Genomic DNA, 26,304 nt, shown 5'->3' with positions numbered 1-26,304 from the left:
TGCCTTGCTGTGTCTCAGTCTGTCCCCAGCCACCGCATCTCTCCTGCCCTTGCTGTGTCTCAGTCTGTCCCCAGCCACCGCATCTCTCCTGGTCCTGCTCCTGGCCTTGCTGTGTCTCAGTCTGTCCCCTGCCACCGCATCTCTCCTGTTCCTGGTCTTAGCCTTGCTGTGTCTCAGTCTGTCCCAAGTTGTTACTCTCCTGGCCTGTTTGGTCCTGATTGCTCAAACTCTTACAGTTCTCTACCCGTGTCTCATTTTTATAATAATAAATGCACTAAGATTCCCTCTTCATCGTTTCCCGGTACGGTCCTGAGGAGAGGAGTTGGGTTCCATCTCGGGACGTGCTGGACCGTTCGCTGATCGATGATTTCCTCCGTTGCCGCCAGGTTTCCTCCTCGAGTGCGCCAGGAGGCGCTCGGTGAGTGGGGGGGTACTGTCATGTATTGTATTGTCATGTATTGTATTGTCATGTCTTGTCCCTGTGCTTTCTCTTCTCTTCGTTTCCCCCTGCTGGTCGTATTTGGTTTCTTTCTCTCTCTCTATCCCTCTCTCTCTATTGTTCCGTTCCTGCTCCCAGCTGTTCCTCATTCTCCTAACGACCTCGTTTACTCTCTCACACCTGTCCCCTATTTTGCCCTCTGATTAGGTCTCTATTTCTCTCTCTGTTTCTGCTTCTGTCCTTGTCGGATGCAACTCAGCAGCAGTCCAAAATAATAGGCTTTAGATGTGGCAGGTGACCCTGTAGCCACAACATTTCAACAACTTTTGACATGAGATCCTCTCTGAGTTTCACAGGGATATATCTCTGAACATTTACAGTGACACCTACCCCATATTCATTTCTGTCTCTTCTATCAATGTTAAATCCTTGTATTGCTACTATCAGATTGTATGTTTTAATATTTAAAAAAATATATTTAAAAAATAGATATTTAAGTTGATTGTGAGTATATGTAGATTATCCCCCCAAAACGTCAAGCCCTATTCCCCCATTTTTTCATAAGTAGGTTGTTCATAGCATATTTAATTTGAAAATTAAATCATACGATTTACTATTGCAGTGGATACTAGTGCAAAAAGTACATACAAATCATAGATTAATTATAAATACAAAAAAGCTGAACATCTGAGCTTTCTAACAGTATAAGGTATTATTAGATACTGTTAATGGCCCTCTCATGAATATATGTTTTATATAGCCATCCACTTAACATTGATGTTCAACAGGTTGCAACTTGCCATGAGGTGTAATGGATCATGATGAACTGATATCAAAACTGTCAGGCAAAATTATGTTCAATGATAACGGACCAATTCCTAAATGTTTAACTTTTAATCGTACTGGAAAATACATTTCCTTGCAATGGTTGCTGTTAAGTGGATTGAGCACTGTGTTCAAAAATGCCTGCCAAAATGGGTTAAACTCAAGTACATAAATAAATGTTAAACATTTAAAACTCCAGAAGAAGTGATGTAATTCTGCACTAGACTGGGTTTGAAACACTAAAATATTGTTTCCAGTAAGTAGTGCTCCCGGTCCTTGGCAAGGTGTTTCAAAACACTTGATTAAGTGGTATTACACCATCATGTTCAAATCATTTCGGGATTATGTGTTTCAATACTCCAGCAAAGTTAAGGTTTTGTTTCTTTCGGGTTGGTGGCAGCTCAGTTGCCACTGATTTTGATGTTACAAAGCACAGTTTAACCCAATACCCAATAGATCTCGTGGGCATGATGTTTAACGTCTACAAAGTCTAAGCCTTTGGGCAAAAAAAGACAGTCCAAAAAGAAATAATAAGGAATAAAGTTTTGAAGAGTCTGTCCTATATCTGAGATACAATATAATATATATACAATATAATATAACATAAACACATATTTAACCCCTTTTTTTGTTGGCACAAAACCACATCCATAATTTAATTTGTTTGGGTAACCTTCAGATGAGTCCCATGAGACTTGCGGGGGTCCGTAGAGTGGTCATTTTAGTTAGTAGGCCAAACCGTTCTGACGCTACAAATGTGAGGAGAAACATTTTCAGGATGTCACCTGGTCTGACAAACAGCACTGTACCTCTGCCACTTTACAGCACAGATGAAGGCTGACAGGCGGATGTGGTGGACTGAGACACAGCCCAAGCATAAAAACTGATATCTCTAGTTTAAACTGACAGATTTTGATGGGGATTTTTGTATTATTTTAATTAGATTGATGCACCGGTGCATCAATAGCTTACTGTGCTTACTGCAGTGACAGTAAGTGGGCATGTGTTACCCGAAATGAATAATTATCTGTGGTGAAACTAAGCTCCCGTCTCATCAAATCCTATTTCGCTCGGGTGATTTGAACATGGTCTTGAATGGGAAATCTAATTCCCACTCCCACCCCATGTGTACATACTACAGTACATGTATCCCATTCCTCTTGCTGCAGAGTGGGATCGGGATGTTGTGCCATGTGCCACAGGGATTGTTCTTACCAGAGGAGACGGATGAAGGGGCGAGTGGGATTGCCTTGAAAAGATGGAGAGATCGTTTTTTATGTGAGTGTGCTGCTGTGGAACGGGAGGGATGGGAAGAGGGAGAGGGGCCGTGGAGAGCGTTACTCAGTTCTCTGCAGGGGCTGTGGTGGGCTGAATTAATCTGTTGTGAAATGCGTGAGCGTTGCCTCAGCTGACGCAGGCCTCATCTCTGTGTGAACAGCAGAGGTGGGAGGAAAGGGGATGGGAGGGGAGGGATGGGACACCAGGGGGCACAGAAACAAGATCTGAAAAGGCAGATTCCCCACTGCACTGCATCACCATCCACGTAACCCCCACCCCTTCTCTACACCCACACATCTAACATCAAACCACCATTCGCTACACCAGCCACAAGGCTATACGTATGTCCCAATGTGGCACTCGTCGTTGAGAACCACTTCACTGGCCTCAGGTGTGATTTGGTATTTCAAGTAAAAACGTAATTATCTGTAAACAACAGGTGTAGACTAACAGTGAAATTCTTACTTTCAGTCCATTCCCAACAATGCAGAAATGATCCTAAAAAATAAATAAAAAACAATACTAGAAGCAAAATGTAACATGAGGAATAAATACACAATGAGAAATGATAGCTTGCCGATACACGTGGGGTACCAATACTGAGTCGATGTACAGGGGTAAGAGGTCATTGAGATAGATATGTACATATACAGTAGGTAGGGGTAAAGGATAGATAATAGATAGTAGCAGCAGCATATGTGGTGAGTGTTTAAGTGTTTAAGTGTGTGTTCAAGTGTACGTGTGCGTGTGTGCGTGTGTGTGTGTGTGTGTGTGTGTGTGTGTGTGTGTGTGCGTGCGTGCGTGCGTGCGTGTGTGTGTGTGTGTGTGTGTGTGTGTGTGTGTGTGTGTGTGTGTGTGTGTGTGTGTGTGTGTGTGTGTGTGTGTGTGTGTGCAGTGTTGGGAAAAGTATCCAATTGTCATACTTGAGTAAAAGAAAAGATACATTGATAGAATGACTCAAGTAAAAGTTAGTCACCCAGTAAAATACTACTTTAGTAAAAGTCTTAAGCATTTGGTTTTGAACATACTTATGTATCAAAAGTAAATGTAATTGCTAAAATATACTGAAGTATCAAAAGTAAAAGCATACATTTTTCTAATTCCTTATATTAAGCAAACCAGACAGAACCATTTAAAACATTTATTTTATTTACGGATAGCTAGGGGCACACTCCAACATCCATACACAATTTACAAACAAAGCATTTGTGTTTAGTGAGTCCACCAGGTCAGAGGCAGTAGAGATGATCAGGGATGTTCTCTTGATATGTGAATTGGACCATTTTCCTGTCCTGATAAGCATTGTGGTCAGGTGCCAAGTAGTCGCCATGTCAAGTGGTAATGCCCATGCCAAATCTTTTTAGCCTCCTGAGGGGGAAGAGGCACTGTCATGCCCTCTTCACGACTTTGTTGATGTGTTTGGACCATGATAGGTCTTTAGCAATGCGGACATCGAGGTGGCCCGCCAGGAAGTCCAGGATCCAGTTGCAGAGGGAGGTGTTCAGTCCCAGGGACCTTAGCTTAGTGATTAGTTTGGAGGGCACTATGGTGTTGAACGCTGACCTGTAGTCTTTGAACAGTATTCTCAGGTACACTACCGTTCAAAATGTCGGGGTCACTTAGAAATGTCCTTCCTTTTTAAAGAAAAGCACATTTTTCGTCCATTAAAATAACATCAAATTGATCCAAGATAGAGTGTCGACACTGTTAATGTTTTAAATGACTATTATAGCTGGTAACAACTGATTTTGTTATGGAATATCTACATAGGCGTACAGAGGCACATTATCAGCAACCATCACTCCTGTCAGTCTATTCCTGTTCTGAGAAATGAAGCCTATTCCTTGTGAGTAATTGCCAGGAAACTGAAGATCTCCTTCTTCACAGGGCAGAGCAAACTGGCTCTAACCAGAATAGAAAGAGGAGTGGGAGGCCCCGGGCACAACTGAGCAAGATGAAGTACATTGCAGTGTCTAGTTTGAGAAAATATAGTCATTTACAACATTAACAATGTCTACACTGTATTTCTGATCAATTTGATGTTATTTTAATGGACAAAAAGTGTGCTTTTCTTTCAAAAAGGACATTTCTATGTTACCCCAAACTTCAGAACGGTGGTGTATGTGTGCCTTTAGTCCAAGTCAGAAAGGGCAGTGTGGAGTGCAATAGAGATTGAGCCATCTGTGGATCTGTTTGGACCGTATGCAAATTGGAGTGGATCCATGGTTTCTTGGATGATGATGTTGATGTGATTAATGAGCAGCCTTTCAAAGCATTTCATGGGTGCAGATGTGAGTGCAATGGGCGGTAGTCATTTAGACAAGTTACCTTGGTGTTCTTGTGCACAGGGACAATGGTGGTCTGCTTGAAACATGTCAGTATTACAGACACGGTCAGGGAGAGATTGAAAATGTATGTGAAGACACTTGCCAGCTGGTCAGCGCATGCTCAGAGTATGCGTCCTGATAATCTATCTGGCCCTACAGCCTTGTGAATGTTAACCTGTTTAAAGTGGAATTGACAGCATTTGAACTACTTTGCAGATATAAAACAGACAATCATAATATCAGTCAAAAATATCAAATTCCCAGTTTGGTACAAAACCAATTTTATAAGAGGTTTTAATAACAGGTTCACCAATACATTTCTTGGTAGTCCAAAAAATATTGCATTCAGGTTTTAGATCACAGCTGGCCTGGTACATTGTCTGCTGCCTCCATTCTGGATGCACTGTTTCAGTTTCAATGATTCAGTATTTTGGACAAAAACCAAAGACTAAGGCTGGGAATGTCAATACAATCAAACTAGCAAGGGCAACGATCACAAGTCAGTCATAACGTGACTAATATGCTAGCGTATCTATTAATGCAGAAAACTAAAAACACAGAGCCTAACATTCCCTAGATAGCCAGCTAGCTAGCTGCTAGGAGCGCAGAATAACTGATGAATTTATGAATGCGCAAGACTCGCTGAATATGACCGAAGTCAGTAAACGTAGGCACAAAAGTTATAGTTAGTCACGAACCCTCTATATAACATGTAAACAGCCTAACCAGCACTGCTAGAGTGAGTAAAATGGTCAGTGAGATGTTCTCTAAGTTGTGTCTGGAAACAGCTAGCTACTGTAGCAAGCTACCCCAACTTTATCTTTCGCTTGGGTTCTTGGTTGGGACTATGGATGCATTGGTAGGCAAGCTGCAGAAGGATGAGCAGGCTATTTATTTATCTCATAATTTATCAGTGCAATTGACCATATCTACAGTGCATTTGGAAAGTATTCAGACCCCTTCACGTTACAGCATTATTCTAAAATGGATTAAAAGAAAATACTAAACTATCTTCACACAATACCCCATGATCACAAAGCGATCTAAAAACAAAGGGTTTTAGATGTTTTTGCAAAAAATGAAATAAAATGTAATACCTTCATTAAATAAGTATTCAGACCCTTTGCTAAGAGACTCGAAATTGAACTAAGGTGCATCCTGTTTCCCATTGATAATCCTTGAGATGTTTCTACATTTTGATTTGAGTCCACCTGTGGTAAATTAAATTGATTGGACATGATTTGGAAAGACACACACCTGTCTATTTAAGGTCCCACAGTTGACAGTGCATATCAGAGCATAGACCAAGCCACGAGGTGGAAGGAATTGTCCGTATAGACAGGATTGTGCCGAGGCACAAATCTGGGGAAGGGTACCAAAAAAATGTCAGCAACATTAATGATCCCCAAGAACACATTGGTCTCCATCACTCTTCAATGGAAGAAGTTTGTAACCACCAAGACTCTTCGTAGTGCTGGCTACCAGGCCAAACCGAACAATCGGGGGAGAAGGACCTTTGGTCGGGGAGGTGACCAAGGGCCCTGACAGAGCTCTAGAGATCCTCTAGATGGGAGAACCTTCTGGAAGGACAACCACCTCTGCAGCACTCCCCCAATCAGGCCTTTAGGGTAGAGTGGCCAGATGGAAGCTTGGAGTTTGCCAAAAGGCACCTAAAGGACTCTCAGACCATAAGAAACAAGATTATCTGGTCTGATGCAACCAAGATTGAACTCCTTGGCCTGAATGCCAAGCGTGAAGTGACGTCTGGTGGTAACCAGGCACCGCTCATCACCTGGCCAATACCATCCCTACGGTGAAGCATGGTGGTGGCAATATCTTGCTGTGGGTATTTTGTTCAGCAGCAGGGACTGGGAGACTAGTCAGGATCGAGGGAATGATGAACGGAGCCAAGTACAGGGAGATGCTTCAGGAAAACCTGCTCTAGAGCACTCAGGACCTCAGACTGGAGCGAAGGTTTACCCCCCAAATATAGGTGTGCCAAGCTTGTAGCGTCATACCCAAGAAGACTCAAGTCTGTAATCGCTGCCAAAGGTGCTGTAAATGGTCTGAATACTTATGTAAATGTGATATTTAAGTTTTACATTTTTATATATGTGCAAAAATTTATAAAAATAGATGGATTAATGCATTTGGAAAGTATTCAGACCCCTTCACTTTTTCCACATTTTGTTACGTTACAGCCTTATTCTAAAACTGATTAAATTGTTTTTTTCCCTCATCAATTTACACACAATACCCTATAATGGCAAAGCGAAAACAGGTTTTTGAATACATTTAAAAAAAATACATTTTCTAACATTTCTAAAAACCTGTTTTCACTTTGTCATTATGGTGTATTGTGTGTAAATTGATGATGTAAACATTTATTTAATCCATTTTAGAATAAGGCTGTAATGTAACAAAATGTAGAAAAAGTGAAGGGGTCTGAATACGTTCTATAATGTACCGTAAGTGCTCGCTTGTCAGAATTTAAAAAAAGAGAGTGTCATATTCTCCCTGGGGGTGTGAACAGATTTGAATAAGATTTAATTTAGCTAAAATGCTGTCAGTTCCTCTTTTAAGGTCACATCAGCTTTGGAGAGCGTGATGACACAGTCGCCCAGAACAGCTGGTGCATTCACGCATGGTTCAGTGTTGCTTGCCTCAAAGCGAGCATAGAAGGCATTTAGCTCATCTGGTAGGCCCGCGTCACTGGGCAGCTCTCTGCTGGGTTTCCCTATAGTAATCCGTGATAGTTTGCAAGCCCTGCCACATCTGACGAGTGTCAGAGCCGGTGTAGTAGGATTCGATCTTAGTCCTATGTTGACGCTTTGCCTGTTTGATAGTTCGTCGGAGGGCATAGCGGGATTTCTTAAGCGTCCAGATTATTGTCCCGCTATTTGAAAGAGGCAGCTCTAGCCTTTAGTTTAGTGAGGACTTTGCCTGTAATCCGTGGCTTTTGGTTGAGATATGTACATACTGTTACTGTGGGGACGATGTTATCAATGCACTTATTAATGAAGCCGGTGACTGATGTGGTAAACTCGTCAATGCCATCGGATGAATCCCAGAACATATTCCAGTCTGTGCTATTTTATAGTGGACAACATATTTTTTTATTTTACAGATAGATAATTTCGTCTGCAGAGACTCCACTTGTATGTTTTCTGGAGGACCATCAATAATCAATAAAGGTTCCCCATGCATTAGAGAGAGAGAGAGAGAGAGAGCGAGAGAGAGAGAGAGAGAGAGAGAGAGAGAGAGAGAGAGAGAGAGAGAGAGAGAGAGAGAGAGAGAGAGAGAGAGAGAGAGAGAGAGAGAGAGAGAGATTCCAAAAGCCAGAGAGAGGGAGTAAGCGACCAATCTCCCCAATTCCTTGCAATTCTTTCCCTATGGCATTCCATCCTCACTAAACACAGAGAAAGACAAGTAATAGGTTGTGACTGCTCACTCAAGGCCAATGAGTGGGCCAATTAGTACATTAGGGAGTGTTGTGTGGATCCATGGTGTCTATGTCCATATATGTCCATTCAAATAATGTTGCCAGCACCATCTCTGCCACTGTAGATCAAGCCCTCTGATTCAGATAGGTTACAAGGCTAGTTTGTCATTTATCTGGTGAGTTTGGATTTTTTAGCATGCATTTTTAAGCATGCAAATGTGGTAAATGTCACAATAGCCACAGTCAATACAAAAATAAACCTAATATTTTGTACATTTTGAATAGGTTTTAACCCTTTAACTGGCACACCAAGTTAGAAAAGTCTGAAAAATATGTTAATTTAGCCTCAGTATAGACTATAAATGAATACTTTCTATTTGCATGACTTAAAATGTTATAAATAATGCAGTTCAAACATCTCAACCAGGCTGATGAGTTTCCTAATTAGGTAGGGTAAACAAACTTTTTAAATAATCAAAAACATTATACCAGAATTTACATTTTGATTGCTTCAATTACTTATAATGGAAGATAGGCCTAGTTAAATGAAGACTAATAGCAAATATGAATACAATTATTATACATTTGTGTGTCGAAATATGAATATTAAAATATATGTAAATATAGTTTATATGCTTAGAATACAAGTAAAATTACATACACTGAATAATAATCACCACCTTCCGGAGACACCTGAAACCCCACCTCTTTAAGGAATACCTAGGATAGGATAAAGTAATCCTTCTCACCCCCCCCCTTAAAATATTTAGATGCACTATTGTAAAGTGGCTGTTCCACTGGATGTCATAAGGTGAATGCACCAATTTGTAAGTCGCTCTGGATAAGAGCGTCTGCAAAATGACTTAAATGTAATGTAAATTTAATATTGTAAAACATATTGAAGATAACAGGCAGACAGTAAATAATAATATGGATATGAAGATTTTTGTATTTGCACAGACTAAATACCGGTCACGGGTGCACCTCAACCACGCTAAAGGTACTAAACGATATCATAACCGCCATCGATAAAAGGTAGTACTGTGCAGCCGTCTTCATCGACCTCGCCAAGGCTTTCGACTCTGTCAATCACCATATTCTTATCGGCAGACTCAGTAGCCTCGGTTTTTCTAATGACTGCCTTGCCTGGTTCTCAAACTACTTTGCAGACAGAGTTCAGTGTGTCAAATAGGAGGGCATGTTGTCCGGTCCTCTGGCAGTCTCTATGGGGGTGCCACAGGGTTCAATTCTCGGGCCGACTCTTTTCTCTGTATATATCAATGATGTAGCTCATGCTGCGGCCGATTCTCTGATCCACCTCTACGCAGACGACACCATTCTGTATACTTCTGGCCCTTCCTTGGACACTGTGCTATCTAACCTCCAAACGAGCTTCAATGCCATACAACACTCCTTCCGTGGCCTCCAACTGCTCTTAAACGCTAGTAAAACCAAATGCATGCTTTTCAACCATTCGCTGCCTGCACCCGCATGCCCGAATAGCATCACCACCCTGGATGGTTCCGACCTAGAATATGTGGACATCTATAAGTACCTAGGTGTCTGGCTGAACTGTAAACTCTCCTTCCAGACTCATATCAAACATCTCCAATCCAAAATCTAATCTAGAATCGGCTTTCTATTTCACATCAAAGCCTCCTTCACTCACGCCACCAAACTTACCCTAGTAAAACTGACTATCCTATCCTACCGACCCACCCGTAGCACGTGCTCTAGCAGGTGTATCTCACGGATCATCCCTAAAGCCAACACCTCATTTGGTCGCCTTTCCTTCCAGTTCTCTGCTGCCTGTGACTGGAACGAATTGCAAAAATCATTGAAGTTGGAGACTTTTATCTTCCTCACCAAATTTAAACATCTGCTATCTGAGCAGCTAACCTATCGCTGCAGCTGTACATAGTCCATCGGTAAATAGCCCACCCAATTTACCTACCTCATCCCCAAACTTTTTTATTTATTTACTTTTCTGCTCTTTTGCACACCCATATCTCTACCTGCACATGACCATCTGATCATTTATCACTCCAGTGTTAATCTGTTAAATGGTAATTATTCGCCTATCTCCTAACGCCTTTTGCACACAATGTATATTGTGTATTGTATATATAATATTGTATATTATATACTATTTTTTTTACAATTATTTAAAACATTTCTACTGTGTTATTCACTTGTTTATTGTTTATTCCATGTGTGACTGTGTTGCTGTCTGTTCACACTGCTTTGCTTTATCTTGGCCTGGTCGCAGTTGTAAATGAGAACTTGTTCTCAACTAGCCTACCTGGTTAAATAAAGGTGAAATAAAAAATAAAATAAAAAAGACATCCCATAACAATACTTTTCATTGTCCATAATAGCTTAGTGTTGACTTAATAGTATTCCTTTTAATTGGCAACTCAACCGCCTGTTAGAGCATATTTTTTCAACCACAACATTTTAGTAATATAATAAATTAATATACAATTGTGTCTTATAGGTCAACAACATGTTACAACCTTGTAGTTTCCCATTTTATACACAATTTATACTGAAAATTTGTGATTTTTGAGGTTCAGTTTGCACACGTTCACATCCTAGTTTTCAGCCATCTTTGAATGTGTTCAAAAAATATAGGCGACCAATAATGAAAACCACATGATCACTTTACTAAATGGCATTGGTTGAGATGATAAAATATGCCAAACCAAAGTCATATGTTTAATTTAATTTAAAATTGGTTGTCAAAATTAGCAGTGGTGGCAGTGTTTTGATGCGAGCTTCTAGATGCCAACCTCACTTACACTGGGAAGTGTGTGTCTGTGTGTTTATGTCTGTGCATGTGGGCGCATGTGTGGTCATTCGAGGTCACGCAGATTCATAATGGAGCGTTCCAGTGGCAGAGCTCTGTCACGAATATGGCTTTCCATTGGTAGAAATGGGAAATGGGATTTTGAATACCATAAGCAAAAGTACCTTAAAAGTACCTTAGAAGTCATGTACTATAGTCTTTTAGAGCTAGTACAGATCCCTGTCAACTCATGAATAGTCCATGTCTCTCAGATAGTGTCAAATCCTACTGGCATTACAAGTCGGTGTCTGTCTGTATGCATTCATCAAGTTTCTATGTGAACTTCTGGAACTGTGGCAGTGTTGAAAAGTCTACTTCAAAACAGTGAGGAATGCTCTCTGGAGTCATTAGTAAAAGCCGTTAACCTGGCTTGAACAGAGAATTATCCCCCCCTGCTCTGAACTGAAGATGAAGACACAAAACAGTAGGAGAAAATGTACCACTGCTTATCATGCACACTCTTTGTTGTAATGACTGAGAAGGAGCTGCTGTTGACTGTGAGCATACAGTAGTAAGGACACGTACATGCCTACTAGCGTATGGAGATTAATGTACCTGCACACTCGCCGTGGTCTGCCTTCCCTCGGTGTTCCTTACATTACTAACAAAGCTCCAGGGCTTCTTCCATTCACAAGCATTTTTTGGATTACAGATTATTATGCACAAATGGCAGTACTACCATGGGGGAAAGGTGCACGAATGGGTTCTTCAGGGTTCTTCCACCCTCCATCCCTGGTGAAATAATAATCTCCCTATGCCGCTAAATGCCTAACAAGAGCAATCAGTGGAACTGCATATTGGAAACTGATCTGAGCTCAGATGAGCAGAGTCAAGCGTGTAGAGGGAGAGGAGGGAGTTGAAGAATGCTGATGATGGAACGTTTCAAGTGTTTTGACCCCTGTTGGGATCAACGTAAACCAACTTAGAACATGTCAGGTTTTTTTCTCCCTCCCTTTTCATTTCATTTCATTTCATTTTGGAGGCCTTTCAATCGGGCTGCTTCACTTCTGCATACCACAGCTTACGCCACTCAGGAGGTATTGACGATCTGAACTGGCAGACCACAGAGGCAGGATAATCAGGCAAGAACCGTTAGGTATCCACTGAGGAGAGCGAGAAAGACGCTAAATGATTTCATTTCTTCTTTCTCTGTTATGTCCTTCTTCCCAGGATGTTAGAGAACTCACTGCTCAGTGCTGAAGTAAAGGAGGGAGAGATTCTGCCTCCCACCATTCAGAAGCTGATGAAAGGATACAACAAGTACCTCAGGCCTTTCTTTGACAGTAAGGGACACTGCTCAAGGGAGCTCTGTGTGTGTGTGTGTGTGTGTGTGTGTGTGTGTGTGTGTGTGTGTGTGTGTGTGTGTGTGTGTGTGTGTGTGTGTGTGTGTGTGTGTGTGTGTGTGTGTGTGTGTGTGTGTGTGTGTGTGTGTGTGTGTGTGTGTGTGTGTGTGTGTGTGTGTGTGTGTGTGTGTGTGTGTGTGTGTGTGTGTTTGTCTCTGTGTGATTGTGTGCCTTACCATATTCTCATATTCATGTCAAGATAACCATATTTTGACAAGGCAATGCATTAAATGTCCCTGAGCCTTTACCTGCCAGATGGAAGCAATCTCATTCCACATGAATAGCACAGTATGTGCATGCTGAACATTTGCTCATTCTAAATACAACTAAATGCATGCTACCAACACATGAACACGCCTGGTGATTTTAGTCATAGGGGTAGGCAGTTAATATCAAGAGTAAGCAGCTGACAAATGATGCCATTTTTCTTAGCAGTCACCATTCTCATGCATACTCAGTGTGACTAATATGGATGCTGTACGGTGGTCAACATTTCCATGCGTAGGCCTACTCAGTGTGACTTCCTAATATGGATGCCACACAAAGTAACCCTGTAAGGGACAGTGCCATGACGTATTGTGGCCTTTGATCCTCTGCACTGTTTGTAGTTCTCACAAATCCCTTGTCATTGTCTCCGTCTCAGAGAATCCCTCCAAATGTGATTGTTTTGTTTGCCTGCTGTTTGATGAATAATCAATGAGACTGAACCGAATCAGAGAAAATGTCATTCACAGAGATCAGTGCACTGCTGATCCCCATACAGGAGGGCAGCTCTGCACGCATGCGCGCGCGCACACACACACACACACACACACACACACACACACACACACACACACACACACACACACACACACACACACACACACACACACACACACACACACACACACACACACACACACACACACACACACACACACACACACACACACACACACACACACACACACAGAGTCCCCAGTGTAGGTGAACTTGATATGCGCACACGTTTATTTAGATTCCCATTAGCTGTTACAATCGCACCAGCTTCTGTTCCTGGGGTCCAGGAGTACCCACGCATGCCTACATACAGAGTTACACACATGCACAACGGTTATGTGACCTTGTTCTTGGCAAGCAAACGCAGAAATACTAGAACATTGTTATACAAGAGGGGAAGAGGGGATAATTCCCACATAATTCCCATCAGTTGTCACTGATGTCGAGTATTCAGGACTAAGTTTCCCAAACATGCTCTTTTTTGTTTTGAGGCATTTTGAATAACACTCCTTTCATTATACTGCTTTATGATTCCTCATGGGGCTCTGAATCCTCTCTTTCTCTTGCAGTTATTTTTTTCTCTCTCTCTCTCTCTCTCTCTCTCTCTCTCTCTCTCTCTCTCTCTCTCTCTCTCTCTCTCTCTCTCTCTCTCTCTCTCTCTCTCTCTCTCTCTCTCTCTCTCTCTCTCTCTCTCTCTCTCTCTCTCTCTCTCTCTCTCTCTCTCTCTCTCTCCTCCTCTCTCTCTCTCTCTCTCTCTCCCCCTCTCTCTCTCCCTCTCTCTAATTAAATATGCTTTATTGACATGAATGTACAGCTCTTACATATTTTGCTCTCTCTCTTTCTGTCTGCTTCTCCCTCTCTCTCTCCCCTCCTGCCCTTTCTCTGTGTGTCTGTCTCATCTCTGTAGATGGGCCAGTGACTGTGGGCATGAGTTTGGACGTTGCCAGTATTGACACCATATCAGAGATCAACATGGTGGGAGAACTTCCTGTGTCATTTATGACGCATTGTACATTGTGATACGGGGTGAAAGTAGATTTAATTTCCTTACTATGAATATTTCTATTAATATTTCTACGGGCCTTAATTCAATGGGATTTGTAATTTAACTTTTGAAAATGATTTCTTTTTGTTGTGGCATGACCAATCATAATGGTGTCATCTGATTGTTAAAGAAATCACTTCAAAAGGATAACTTTACTAGGCCATCATTTCATCCTCCAGACAGTAGTGAATGGAAAGAGACATCTCTAACACAAAACACCAACAAGTCTAATGACTCTCATTAGGCCAGAATTTGTGATATTAAAATACATATTACATTTCAGTATATCCAGTATGTCATGTTATGCCATCAGCGGTTAGACATGAAGATGCACTGTAATTGCAGTACAACCGTGCAATGCTGACCTTTGACATTTCTCTGTAGGACTACACGGCCACCATCTTCCTGCGTCAGCGCTGGACAGACGAGCGCCTGGTGTTTGAGGGGAACAAAAGCCTGAGTCTGGACGGTAGGCTTGTGGAGCTGCTCTGGGTACCAGACACCTTCATCGTAGACTCCAAGAAGTCCTTCCTCCATGACATCACTGTGGAGAACAGGCTGATCAGGATCTTCCCCAATGGAACAGTGCTCTACGCCCTGAGGTGAGTCATCTGGAGAAACACACACACGCAGGCATGCACGAATGCACAAATCCATGCACACACACACACACACACACACACACACACACACACACACACACACACACACACACACACACACACACACACACACACACACACACACACACACACACACACACACACACACACACACACACACACACACACACACACACACACACACACACACACACACACACACACACAGGGATCCATCAATGCAAAGAGCCTTGGACTACACTGAACAAAAATAGAAATGCAACAATGCAACAATTTCAAAGATTTTACTGAGTTACAGTTCATATAAGGAAATCAGTCAATTGAAATAAATAAATGAGGCTCTAATCTATGGATTTCACATGACTGGGAATACAGATATGCATCTGTTGGTCACAGATAACTTTTTAAAAAGGTAGGGGTGTGGATCAGAAACCAGTCAGTATCTGGCGTGATCATCATTTGCCTCATGCAGCGCAACACATCTACGTCGCCTCTGGCCTGTGGAATGTTGTCCCACTCCTCTTCAATGGATGCGAAAAGTTGGATATTGGCAGGAACTAGAACACGCTGTCGTACACGTTGGTCCAGAGCATCCCAAACATGCTCAATGGTTGACATGTCTGGTGAGTATGCAGGCCATGGAAGAACTGAGACATTTTCAGCTTCCAGGAATTGTGTACAGATCCTTGCGACATGGGGCCGTGCATTATCATGCTGAAACATGAGGTGATGGCAGCAGATTGATGGCACTGCAATCGGTCTCAGGATCTTGTCACGGTATCTTTCTGCATTCAAATTACCATCAATAAAATGCAATAGAGTTGAGTAGTACTTTAAAGTATTTTTACTTAAGTACTTTACATCACTGCCCACCGGCACCATGGGGCACTCTGTTCACAACAATGACATCAGCAAACCGGCAGGTAGCCTAGGCAGGTAGCCTAGTGGTTATAGCATTTGGACCAGTAACCAAAAGGTTGCTAGATGGAATCCCTGAGCTGACAAGGTAAAAATCTGTCGTTCTGCCCCTGAACAAGGCAGTTAACCCACTGTTCCTAGGCCATCATTGTAAATACGAATTTGTTCTTAACTGACTTGCCTAGTTAAATAAAAAACCGCTCCCCCACATGGCCATCTGCCCGGTACAGTGAGCATTTGCCCACTGAAGTCGGTTATGACGCCAATTTGCAATCAGGTCAAGACTATATTGAGGACGACGAGCACACAGATGAGCTTCCCTGCGATGGTTTCTGACAGTTTGTGCAGAAATGCTTCAGTTGTGCAAACCCAGAATTTCATCAGCTGTCGAGTGACTGGTCACAGACGATCCCCCAGGTGAAGAAGCCTGATGTGGAGGTCCTGGGCTGCCGGCGTGGTTACACATGGTCAGAGGTTGTGAGGCCGGTTGGATGTACTACCAAATTCTCTAAAACGATGTTGGAGGTTGCTTATGGTAGATCAATTAATTATTGGTAAAAGAGAAATGCTCACTAACAGGGATGTAAACAAATCTGTGTATAACATTTTTAAGCCTTTTTGTGCACATAGAAAACTTTGGGATCGTTTATTTCAGCTCATGAAACTTGGGACCAACACGTTACATGTTGTGTTTATATTTTTGTTCAGTGTAGATACTGTAAGTCCCTGCAGGATCACTAAATCAAATATTGCTCAGTGTGCTCAATTAGAATTAGTAATTGGGTAATCTAAAGCAGTGATTGAACAGTGCAAATGGGTTTATTTTAGGATTGAGGAGAGGGACACAAACAGCATTAGTGCCTTCAGAGGTACGCCAGAGGGAATATATGGGAAAACACTGAGATGGTTCTGCTAGGGGGAAAGAAACCTCTGTTAACCGTTTTCTCTCATATCTCCAGGATCACCACCACTGTGGCCTGCAACATGGATCTGACCAAATATCCCATGGACAAGCAAACCTGCACTCTGCAACTGGAGAGCTGTAAGATTTCCAATTCACTTCCACATCTAGGCAGCAACGTGGCTGTTTAATAATCATTCTAATTTATTCAACTCCTATAGTGCTTATCACCACAGAAGGAATCGCAAAGCGCTTGAAAAGCAAAACTAACAGCAATCAAAGGAAACAGCTATATGATAGAGTAGGCCTGGACTGCGAGTTTCAGCTGGACATGAACATTTGGATTATTTCAAGCCTCCAACTTGAGCAGAGTGAGGAGGTCAACAGGGAAAGATGAGCAAGGCAGGCAGCAGTTCATCTTCCATTCAAGCCATCTCACCGGCACCTCCCCCGCCGCCTGACTGCGACTTCTCTGTTGTCGTTGGCTCTCTGGTCTTGTAAAAATAGATAAAGTCTTTATTTTTGAGCTCTCCATTCACTTAAGATAATAATGACAGCCTGCTCATAACTTCGGAGGAACCCTCCTGAGCTTGAAATCGTCACTGCCAGCTCATCTTGCATTGCAGTCAAGGAGTAAGTAGAAACAACAAAAAATTGTCTGGTGAATTTCAATCGAATCATACACACTAGCTAGCTAGCGATCTAGCTGGTAGAGCTGGCCGCCCAGCCAAACTGAGCAATTGGGGGAAAGGGGCCTTGGTCATTGAGGTGACCAAGAACCCGATGGTCTTTCTGACAGAGTTCTAGAGTTCCTCTGTGGAGATGGGAGAAACTTCCAGAAGGACAACCATCTCTGCAGCTCTCCACCAATCAGGCCTTTATGGTAGATGGAAGCAACTCCTCAGTAAAAAGCACATGACAGCCCTCTCGGAGTTTGCCAAAAGGCACCTAAAGACTGACCATGAGAAACAAGATTCTCTGGTCTGATGAAACCAAGATTTAACTAATTGGTCTGAATGTCAAGCTTTACGTCTGGAGGAAACCTAGCACCATCCCTACGGTGAAGCATGGTGTTGGCAGCATCATGCTGTGGGGATGTTTTTCAGCGGCAGGGACTGGGATACTAGTCAGTATCGAGGCAAAGATGAATGGTGCAAAGTACAGAGAAATCCTTGATGAAAACCTGCTCCAGAGCGCTCAGGACCTCAGACTGGGGCAAAGGTTCACCTTCCAACAGGACAACAACCCTAAGCACACAGCCAAAACAATGCGGGAGTGGCTTTGGGACAAGTCTCTGAATGTCCTTGAGTGGTCCAACCAGAGCTTGAGATGATCTGCAGAGAAGAATGAGAGAAACTCCCCAAATACAGGTGTGCCAAGCTTGTAGCATCATACACAAGTAGACTTGAGGCTGTAATCGCTGCCAAAGGTGCTTCAACAAAGTACTGAGTAAAGGGTCTGAATACTTATGTAAATGTAATATTTCCGTTTTTTTTAAATACATTTGCTAAAATTTCGAAAAACCTGTTTTTGCTTCGTCATTATGGATTATTGTGTGTAGATTTAATTTAATCAATTTTAGAATAAGGCTGTGATGTAACAAAATGTGGGGAATAATCAAGGGGTCTGAGTACTTTTTGAATGCAGAAGGGAGTTGTGCTTCAAATACAGCAGTTCTGTAACATCTTTAATTGAGCCTCTCATTCTCCTTAATTGCCGGCCTCAACACGTTACTGAAAGAGATGAACGGTATATTTTAAGCTCTGGACAGTCAATTCAGATTCAGAGTGTTTAGTAGTCACATGTACAGGTTTGCAGGTGTGATCGCAGGGTACAGTGAAAATATTAGCTTCTGAGCTCCTACATGCAGGACTAAGTTCAATAAAATAATGAAAATGGTCATAAAAAACAACTGTAGAAATAAAAAATAGCACTATATACAATCATAACAACTGTAGCATTGATTAATAAAGAAATGGCCATTAGGGTGGAGGCATAGTAAAGACTTTTGAGGGGCTGTACGAGGGAATTACCATAGGTGGAGCAGCATGAACATTAAGGGCGTGTGGGAACCAAGTAAAATAAACACAATAAAGCAGGTAGCTGACTAGTGGTGGGTATTCAGCAGCCTGATGGTCTGAGGGTAGAAACTATTGGCCAGACTTCCAGTTTTTGCCATGATGCTCCTGTACTGCCTGCGTCTCAGAGGTTGAAGGGGCGGTGGCTTGAGTGCCTGATGGCCTTCCTGTGACACCTGGTCTTGTAGGTGTCCTGTAGAGCAGGCAGTGTGCACCCAATGGGGCGTTCGGTTGCACGTATCACCCTCTGAAGCGCCATACGGTTTGCGGCTGTGGAGTTGCCGTACCTTGCTGTGATGCAGCCCGACAGTATTCTCTCGACGGTGCTCCTGTAGAACGCTGTGAGGGCCCTCGGGGACGAGGATGGGGGCGTGTCCAGCCTGGTTCCTCCTGAAGTCCACAATCAGCTCCTTTGTTTTACTGACGTTGAGGGAGAGTTTGTTTACCTGGCACCACGCCGTCAGAGTGCCTACTTCCTCCCTGTACGCTGTCTCGTCATTGTTGGTTATCAGGCCTACTACTGTTGTGTTGTCAGCAAACTTGATGATGGAGTTGGAACTGTGTGAGGCCATGCAGTCGTGGATATGCTTGGGAATACAGGAGGGGATTGTTGGCAGATGCAAACAGGTTATCATTTTCTTGAGGACAACCGTTTTTTGAGGGCTTGAACAAAAAAAGTGTTTTGTGATTTCGTTCATACTGGGGAACCGGTGTTCAAGTTGTGTGGTTGCAATATCAACAGACCCTTATCTCTGGTATATCTTTCATGCATCATTCACGACTAAGTTTAAAACTAAGTTTAAATTGCGTGCGGTGCAATGGACATAATGCTCAATGTCTCAGGAAAGACTGCCTGGGTTGGCCTTACTCAGTGGCCTGTAGAAAACAGTAGGGCCAGCAAACCTAAAACTACAGGCAGTGGTGACAACATTTGCACACAAAGAAAGAGGACTTCAGGAGACCAGGAGAGTTCCTCAAGTTGGATTTAATTTGATTTAGTTGACTAGCCAGACAAAATAGTGTCTGAATTTATCCTCAAGCCAACTACTTTTTCCTCATTGTTAGGTTATTTGATGTGTAATTTTTTGAAAAAGTTTATAACTAGCAGCTAAATAGCAGCTAAATACGGTATGTAGCTATAGATAGTACAATGCATAATGAAACAATCCCTAGTAAAGTTGGGGTTTTGAGGGTGGGCTGACTTTATTATTTGGCATTAATAGACTGGTTTTACACACAGCAACTTTCTATCCAAGCTGGGAGAGAGAATGGGGACGGCTCATGTCATGCAGATCCATGTAGCCTATACAGGACAGATGTTTATTAGCTGATTAGTATGCTGTTGCATCAAACATGTATTTTACAATCTGCGATGGTTGAATTTCCAACTTGAATTAGGCATGCAGCCACATAGACATGACTACATTTCAGCACCATGGACAGCGGTTGGTTTGTGTGTGGCTGTCTGGCTAACACATTCTGCGTTACATAACTGTGTTACGCCAGTGCAAATCGTGCTAAGCTATAGCTATATCACATGCCAACAACAAACTCAGGCAGAGGGAGCTACTGTTCCACTGATCCCACTCAATACACGTAGAGGTTAAGTCAAGTAAATTATTATCCTCTTTACATTACTACCAGGCTAAACATATACTGTGCATCCCAGACTCCCAGAGCCTTGGTTCAGCAGCATGCTGAAAAGCACCAGACTGTGAGCTTTCATTATTTTTAATGTGCTGCCAAAAATGGAACATCGCTCCCCGCTCCTCTTCACTCCCCAGGCTGCACTCCACTTCCAACAGGGAAGTTTAAAGACAAAAGATGACACTGTTTAGATAGAGATGACGGTGACAAATGCAGTGGCTACCGACAGCAGAAAAGGCCTGGAGTGGGAAGATGTTCCCAGCCATGTTTGATTGTTGCTTGACGATGAGACCACACTCACCACAGTGGAGGATGCCGTACTGATTCGGCTTTGAAGATTTTAAAAGTCTCTATGCAGCCATTTTAAAGATGCCCCCATCTCATTGTCCCAGTGAGTAGGATATTTTAAGAGGCAAAAGCTTTCGCTTCACCAGGCTGCAGGGTAGTGCACTTTTCAGGCTTCAGAGCACCTCAAGATCCTTATGTCCTAATGTAACCGTTCACGCTCGGCTGCACAGGACTGCGGCGCCGGCGCATGCTTCAAACCCTCATTTGCACATTGCCCTGACCCGGCAGTCATGAAATTAACGAGTTCGGTCGGGTAAAAGGGGCAAACATAACAGCACTGAAGAAGTTACAACAAAGAGATCCTGAGCCTCAGCAGCTTCAAAGGCTCTGTTGCTTTTCGTCAGGCTGCTCTGCATACTACGTCAAACACACGTTCCTCAATCATTGTATGCCTTCCTGGATTTTCATACATGTCAGGGGAGACGGTGAGACGGCAGTGTAAGAGCCATGAGAGCCATGGGAGATCATTCTCATTTGGGCAAAAGACCGTCCTCTGTCTCTCTCCTCAGTCCTCTCCCCCCACCGACTCGCTAAAGGGGTCGAGGACTGTGTCAATTCGTTAGTTGGCAAACGGAAGACTGTCCTCCCCATCCCGATAGCCATCCTACCAAGGAAGAGTTTTGAAATCTGCCACACACCCTTTCAATCAGCTTTTGTTTTGCCAAGGGGAGAAAAACATGCACACGTTTGAAAACAATATGGTACTTTTTGTTTTAGCAATACATGTCTTGCACTACTAGCTTCATTTGTTTTGAGCACTTTACACGTGTATTTTGGGATCCACCACTGTAAACGCCATTTGCCTAATGATGCGCAAGTGTAGGAGGATTTTCAAGCAAGTGCATTTCCATGTTCACTCTCTTCGCCGACGCTCCACGGTTAACTTTGACCTTTTTCAGGAGGAGGGCGAGAGAGGACTGAAGAGAGAAGATGCAGGACTTGAGCAAATCTAATTGATAAAAGGCCAATCAATGAGTGTTTGATCTAATGAAGCAACAAGAGATGGGGATCTTCTGTGTCCCAGGATCATTTCTGGGACACAGAAATTTCTCCTCCTCCTGTCAGTCGCCTCGTAGGGCTTCTTATGCCACATCGTCCTCTGCAGGTCAATTACTGAACTACGTCTCATAATGAATCTCCAAAGGCATGATCTATGTGAGGTTAGAAAACTGTTTCGGAGCAGACCTGGGTTCAAATACTATTTGAAGTCTTTCAAATCCTTTGAGCATTTGCTTAACCCCACCAGATGTGCCAGGTAGGCAGGCTACGCATTTTTGGGACTTTTCTTTTGGTTCCATTTCAACAGGCAAGCTCGGTCAAGCACATTTTAAGTACTGTAAATTATTTCAAATATTATTTGAACCTCAGGTCAGTTTTCTGTGCTGTACCCAGATTATCAGGAAGAAAAACTGTCAGTGCTTTATAGCTTGTGGCTTTATACAGTAAACAGCTTGCTCATAAGTTTAATATACGTTGTTATACAGTGTCACTGTGAGGTCTTCTAAATCCCATGTAAACTGGTCTGTAGGATTATGTAAGGTACTGACATTATATAAGACCTGAAATATGTATGAATCAACTGCTGTCGTTGCCATTGTTTCCTTCTTGCTCTCTTTTTCCCTCTTCTCTCTCCCTCTATTGAAGTAAGGCTGCATTTGCATTAGCATTTCCTATTCACTCCTTCCGGATGTCACAGTGCTTCACGAATGAGCAATGGAGGGCTGTTGCTACTATTATTTAATAAAACGTTTACATTTTTTAAAGTTTGCCTGTGGCTGTCAACCACTTAGAGCTCAGTAGCCAGCTAACCTTTATTCATTGTTTTATACATTTACATTTACATTTAAGTCATTTAGCAGACGCTCTTATCCAGAGCGACTTACAAATTGGTGCTGGATGACCGTTTGTGTTTCTATTAGATGTATAAGAAATAGTACACTGGTATGTGTGATGAAGTGTTACTGCAAAACATGAAGTCGCTTAGTCTAATAGCCCCCCATTAACTATCTCTCTCTCAATATATATATATACATATTTACAGGGGGCTACAACACCAACGATGTGATGTTCTACTGGACCAGAGGGAACGAGTCGGTCAGTGGTTTGGACACGCTGCGTCTGGCCCAGTACACAGTAGAGGACCACTACACCTCTGCGTCTGAGGCCATCTATGAAACAGGTTCGACTTTCAACTCCTACTGTACCTCTAACATTATCCTTTCGTTATCCTTTCACAACTATTTTGGGCAACTGTTTAGATTTGGTCTCTTGTGACAGTTGTTAGCCATGTTCATCGTTTAACGGGAAGGTTCACCCACTTTATAAAATGACACGTTTAGTGTCCTCACCCTGTAAGCAGTCTATGGGCAAGGTATGACTGTAATCCATGCTTTGGTTTCATTTCCCTGACAGTGTTTCCATTTGCAAACGTTTTAGCATTTGTGGCACAAATCCCGTTCAAGTCATGGTACCGATATTACAATTTTTCACCGCATCATCCAAATCATCCGAAAGTATCAGAAATGTATTGTGAAGTTGAAACAAAGTCACTTAACTTATAGATGATTTGAACATGATGCGCAACAAAAATGCTAATATCTGTACCTACCTTGTCCATAGACTTCATACAGGGTAAGAAAACCAATAAGTCATTTTGTAAATTGGGTGAACTATCCCTTTAAATTGATAATAAAGGAACCCTTGGGTTCTATTAGCACACTCATTCTAATCTCTCTCTCTCTCTCTCTCTCTCTCTCTCTCTCTCTCTCTCTCTCACACACACACACACAGGCCACTACCCCAAGCTGATCTTCCACTTTGAGCTGAAGAGAAGCATCCTGTACTTCATCCTGGAGACGTATGTTCCCTCTAGCCTGCTAGTGGTCCTGTCCTGGGTGTCCTTCTGGATCAGCCAGTCTTCCGTCCCCGCAAGGGTCTGCATCGGTAAACCACAGTTCCTTAAACCAGGAAGCACACCCACCAATCAGATCCATGCCTTTCCCACCCTATCACACTCTCCTCCATGCAAACCTGCTGATCGGGAGCTATTTGGCTGTCTGAAAACGTGTAGAATGCTGGCAGTTAGAGAAAGCAGGATGTTCCACAAGTATATCATCCTCCTGGTAGCCTACCTTTATATTACTGTAGTATAGAGTACACATCTCGCCTGGTGTATTAAGGCCAGGCAACTCAACTCAAGCTGAATCCTATTGGTAGTTCATTATTAAACTCTATAGTTTTGTTGTTGTTTGTGAATTGAAAGGAAAACTGGTGATCTTGACGCTTTCAAATATTGAACGACTCATCCACCCATTGTGCCGTGGTTTGTGACAGGAGTGACCACGGTTCTGACCATGACCACGTTGATGATGGGTGCCAGGACGTCCCTGCCCAACGCCAACTGTTTCATCAAGGCCATCGATGTGTACCTGGGCATCTGCTTCAGCTTCATCTTCGGAGCCCTGATCGAGTACGCTGTGGCCCACTTCTGCACCCTCAACCACCCCGACGCCAACATTGTCATGGTGAGGCCTTCGGCGTTTGTTATCAACAGTAGTGCGGTTATCATTGTCACGTTCGTCATCATTGTTATTGTCGCTGTAATCATCATTAGCATCGTCATTGCCGTCGTTTTGTATGATCTTGATCGTCATCATCAGCATCGTTATTATCATCATCATCATTGTCGTCATCCTCATCATTATCAGAATCGTCATCAACTTTGTCATTTCTTGTCTTCTGCGATGTCGCACACACTATTAATGTAAGTATCTCGTCCTTTTTTTTCATTTCAGTCAATAGCATCGGTTGTTTGGTGTTTTAATATATATCTTCACACATCTCACTGTGCCCCTCTCTCTCTCCCCCTCCCCTCCAGTACGGTCATCAGATGGGAGGCTTTGACGAGGAGATGAACGGAATGGTCACTACCATCGCCGCTGAAAACAATAGGGCCAAGAGGCGTAAGGAGAAAGCTGCTGCAGTCTCAGCGCCCATGGCAGAGCTGGAACTGGGCCCATCCAGCCCCACTGGCAGCGAGCCCAAGCCTGAGTCTCCTGAGGAGCCCCCCAATCGCTGCCTCACTGTCCTGGTCCTCCTCCGCAAGTTCCTGCGCAAAGCTGCAAACTGTTGCCATGTGGAGAATCCCCACTTAATAGACAACTACTCCAGGATGACCTTCCCCCTCTCCTTTGTATTCATCAACCTCCTCTACTGGACATACTACCTGTACTTGTAACACACAGGAGTGTGTGTTTCGGTATGTGCATGTGTGTGTGTGTGGGTGTCTGAATCTGTGTGTTTCTGTTTGTAAGTGGGATTCGTTCATACTGTATGTGTTTATTCTCAAACAATACACATGTTTACATTTACGGTCATGAGTGAGGCGTAGTGTACAGTAGACCACCATCTACAGTACAACATCCCGAGGAGAATTACATGTCCATGTTTATTATACCTGATTCAGCTCATTACTGCTCCCCTAATTGATGAACTTCCAGTAAGTTCTGTCCATGATGGCCTGCTGACAGATGACCTATGGCTGGTGTGGAGCAGAGGAGTAAGTGGCTGGATGCGCTGTGTAATATTTATGAATGAGCTGTGAAGGGAAGCATCCAGAGTACCTCTGGGTTAGGCTGGGTCCACACTTAAGCACCGAATGGCAATATATACAGTATATATATTGAGAGAGGGAATGAGAGAGACACACAGACAGAGAGAGAGGTGTTTATATATATATATATATATATATATATATATATATATATATATATATATACTGCTCAAAAAAATAAAGGGAACACTAAAATAACATCCTAGATCTGAATGAATTAAATATTCTTATTAAATACTTTTTTCCTTTCATAGTTGAATGTGCTGACAACAAAATCACACAAAATGTATCAATGGAAATCAAATTTATCAACCCATGGAGGTCTGGATTTGGAGTCATACTCAAAATTAAAGTGGAAAACGACACTACAGGCTGATCCAACTTTGATGTAATGTCCTTAAAACAAGTCAGAATGAGGCTCAGTAGTGTGTGTGGCCTCCACGTGCCTGTATGACCTCTCTACAACGCCTGGGCATGCTCCTGATGAGGTGGCGGATGGTCTCCTGAAGGATCTCCTCCCAGTCCTGGACTAAAGCATCCGCCAACTCCTGGACAGTCTGTGGTGCGTTGGTGGATGGAGCGAGACATGATGTCCCAGATGTGCTCAATTGGATTCAGGTCTGGGAACGGGCAGGCCAGTCCAAAGCATCAATGCCTTCCTCTTGCAGGAACTGCTGACACAGTCCAGCCACATGAGGTCTAGCATTGTCTTGCATTAGGAGGAACCCAGGGCCAACCGCACCAGCATATGGTCTCACAAGGGGTCTGAGGATCTCATCTCGGTAGCTAATGGCAGTCAGGCTACCTCTGGCGAGCAGATGGAGGGCTGTGCGGCCCCCCAAAGAAATGCCACCTCACACCATGGCTG

The 26,304-nt window shown here is 43.0% G+C and overlaps 1 protein-coding gene across 1 annotated transcript in view; it reads left to right on the top strand.

The window, feature by feature from the left end:
• LOC124037189 (gamma-aminobutyric acid receptor subunit pi-like) overlaps positions 1–25,563 on the top strand; it is a 78,418-nt gene extending 52,855 nt beyond the window's left edge. The window contains exons 3-10 of the mRNA XM_046351860.1: positions 12,330–12,442; positions 14,172–14,239; positions 14,694–14,911; positions 16,810–16,892; positions 22,866–23,003; positions 23,615–23,767; positions 24,158–24,348; positions 24,702–25,563. Coding sequence (XP_046207816.1) covers positions 12,330–12,442; positions 14,172–14,239; positions 14,694–14,911; positions 16,810–16,892; positions 22,866–23,003; positions 23,615–23,767; positions 24,158–24,348; positions 24,702–25,061 — 1,324 coding nt within the window. The 3' untranslated portion in view covers positions 25,062–25,563. The remainder of the gene's footprint in view (positions 1–12,329; positions 12,443–14,171; positions 14,240–14,693; positions 14,912–16,809; positions 16,893–22,865; positions 23,004–23,614; positions 23,768–24,157; positions 24,349–24,701) is intronic.
• Positions 25,564–26,304: the final 741 nt, after the last annotated feature.

Source organism: Oncorhynchus gorbuscha, linkage group LG06 (genome assembly GCF_021184085.1).
Source record: "Oncorhynchus gorbuscha isolate QuinsamMale2020 ecotype Even-year linkage group LG06, OgorEven_v1.0, whole genome shotgun sequence".
Taxonomy (NCBI): domain Eukaryota; kingdom Metazoa; phylum Chordata; class Actinopteri; order Salmoniformes; family Salmonidae; genus Oncorhynchus; species Oncorhynchus gorbuscha.
The sequence above is the reverse complement of the archived record's forward strand: the minus strand, read 5'-3'. Positions and strand labels throughout refer to the sequence as shown.